Here is a 1,309-nt window from a genome sequence, read left to right as displayed (position 1 = left end):
CCACATGTATCCTGAGACTCGGCATGTGATGAGCGTCATGCTCTTGAAACCGTCTGCGTCTCTTTCGAAGTCGTGGAAGTCGATGGCGATCCTTTCTCCTGGCTTATATGCGCTGAGGTCCCGGGGTTTGCGGTACTCGCTGCGTGTTGCCTTTGCCATGGCACATGCATCGCAGTGGGTTTTCGACGGTGGGACATGCTGTTTCTCAGCATCTAGAGCTGCCTTTTGAGCTTCAGTGAGCTCCGCAGGACAGTCTTGGTTTGGTCCCACGCAATCGTCGCCAGGTGCCTCTTCTGATCCAGCCGTCTGAACCGCGGAGTACGCAGCTGCAGGGGCTGGCACAGCTCTTCGTGACGAGGACCTCTTCTTTCGTCGGTTCCGTTTGCGTCGAGTGCCTTGGAGATTGATCATGCGAACTCCCACTGCCGCATTGACAAGGTGGCGTAGTGCGTCTGGTTCAGGGTGTCCGAGCCGCAAGTGCCATCTCTGGGCTGTGGCTGGTGGTGATTGGCGTTGCCTCCAGGACTTAGGACTTCCGGGGTACCGTGGCGAAAATTGCCTCGTTGTGCCGCGGCATACGATATTCCATGACGAATTGACCTTGAATGACCGGTACGGTGCATAGTTCTGTGCCGTCTGGCCTTTTGATGACGGTCGGCTGTCGTTCCGTATCCCAGGAGTAACCCCTGGTAAGGAGTTCGCGAAAGGAGACGAGGTTACACTGCAGTCTGTCGCACCAGGCAACATCATACAGTCGGAAATATCGTCTGGTGCCCTGGGAGGTCTTGACAAGGATGTCGACATCTCCGTATCCCAAGATTGGTAGCCGGCTGTCTCCTGTCCAGATGGCATCTCCAGGTTCAGCCTCTCGAGAGTTGAGGAATCGGTTTCGCTGGTTGAAGATGTGAATTGTTGATCCTGAGTCAAGAATGGCGGAGTAGTAGAGAGGGTAGTCGTTGATTGCGAATGCCGATTTTGTGACTATGAAACTGCCCTTGATCTCGGTGATCTTCCTTAACTGTCAATCCAGCTGCTCTGTGACAGTAACATCCTCCTTCGTCTTTCTCTCCTCGAAACGGGCCTTCCGTAACTTCTTCCTGATCCGCTCGACCTCTTCCTTAAGGCTCGAGTCGGTCCTCAGGGCTTCTTCAACGGCACTCTTGGTCCGCTGGTTGAACCTGAAGCCTTCAAAGGCAGAGTGTGGGAATACATAGAAACAATTGGACAGGGAGTGACTCTCCTGGCCGCATGCCTTGCAACCCTTCCTTGAGCTGTCGGAACTCCGTCTCTTGCTCGTGCCCCTTGGGGG

At 54.8% G+C, this 1,309-nt stretch overlaps 2 protein-coding genes across 2 annotated transcripts; both read right to left on the bottom strand.

Moving 5' to 3' along the window:
• Window positions 1-1,309, bottom strand: N657DRAFT_154081 (uncharacterized protein; the record flags this gene model as incomplete). Its single annotated transcript, XM_062785981.1, has 1 exon — window positions 1-1,309. A coding segment is annotated over exon 1 (852 nt), but the record flags the coding sequence as incomplete, so codon positions are not given.
• Window positions 1,022-1,250, bottom strand: N657DRAFT_683544 (uncharacterized protein; the record flags this gene model as incomplete). The annotated part of the gene is made up of 2 exons (XM_062796578.1): window positions 1,022-1,178; window positions 1,237-1,250. The coding sequence occupies 2 exons, from the start codon at window positions 1,248-1,250 to the stop codon at window positions 1,022-1,024; spliced, it is 171 nt and encodes a 56-aa protein (XP_062644207.1).

This window comes from Parathielavia appendiculata (assembly GCF_033297405.1).
Source record: "Parathielavia appendiculata strain CBS 731.68 unplaced genomic scaffold N657scaffold_16, whole genome shotgun sequence".
Classification (NCBI taxonomy): domain Eukaryota; kingdom Fungi; phylum Ascomycota; class Sordariomycetes; order Sordariales; family Chaetomiaceae; genus Parathielavia; species Parathielavia appendiculata.
This window is presented reverse-complemented; position numbering and strand designations above follow the sequence as displayed.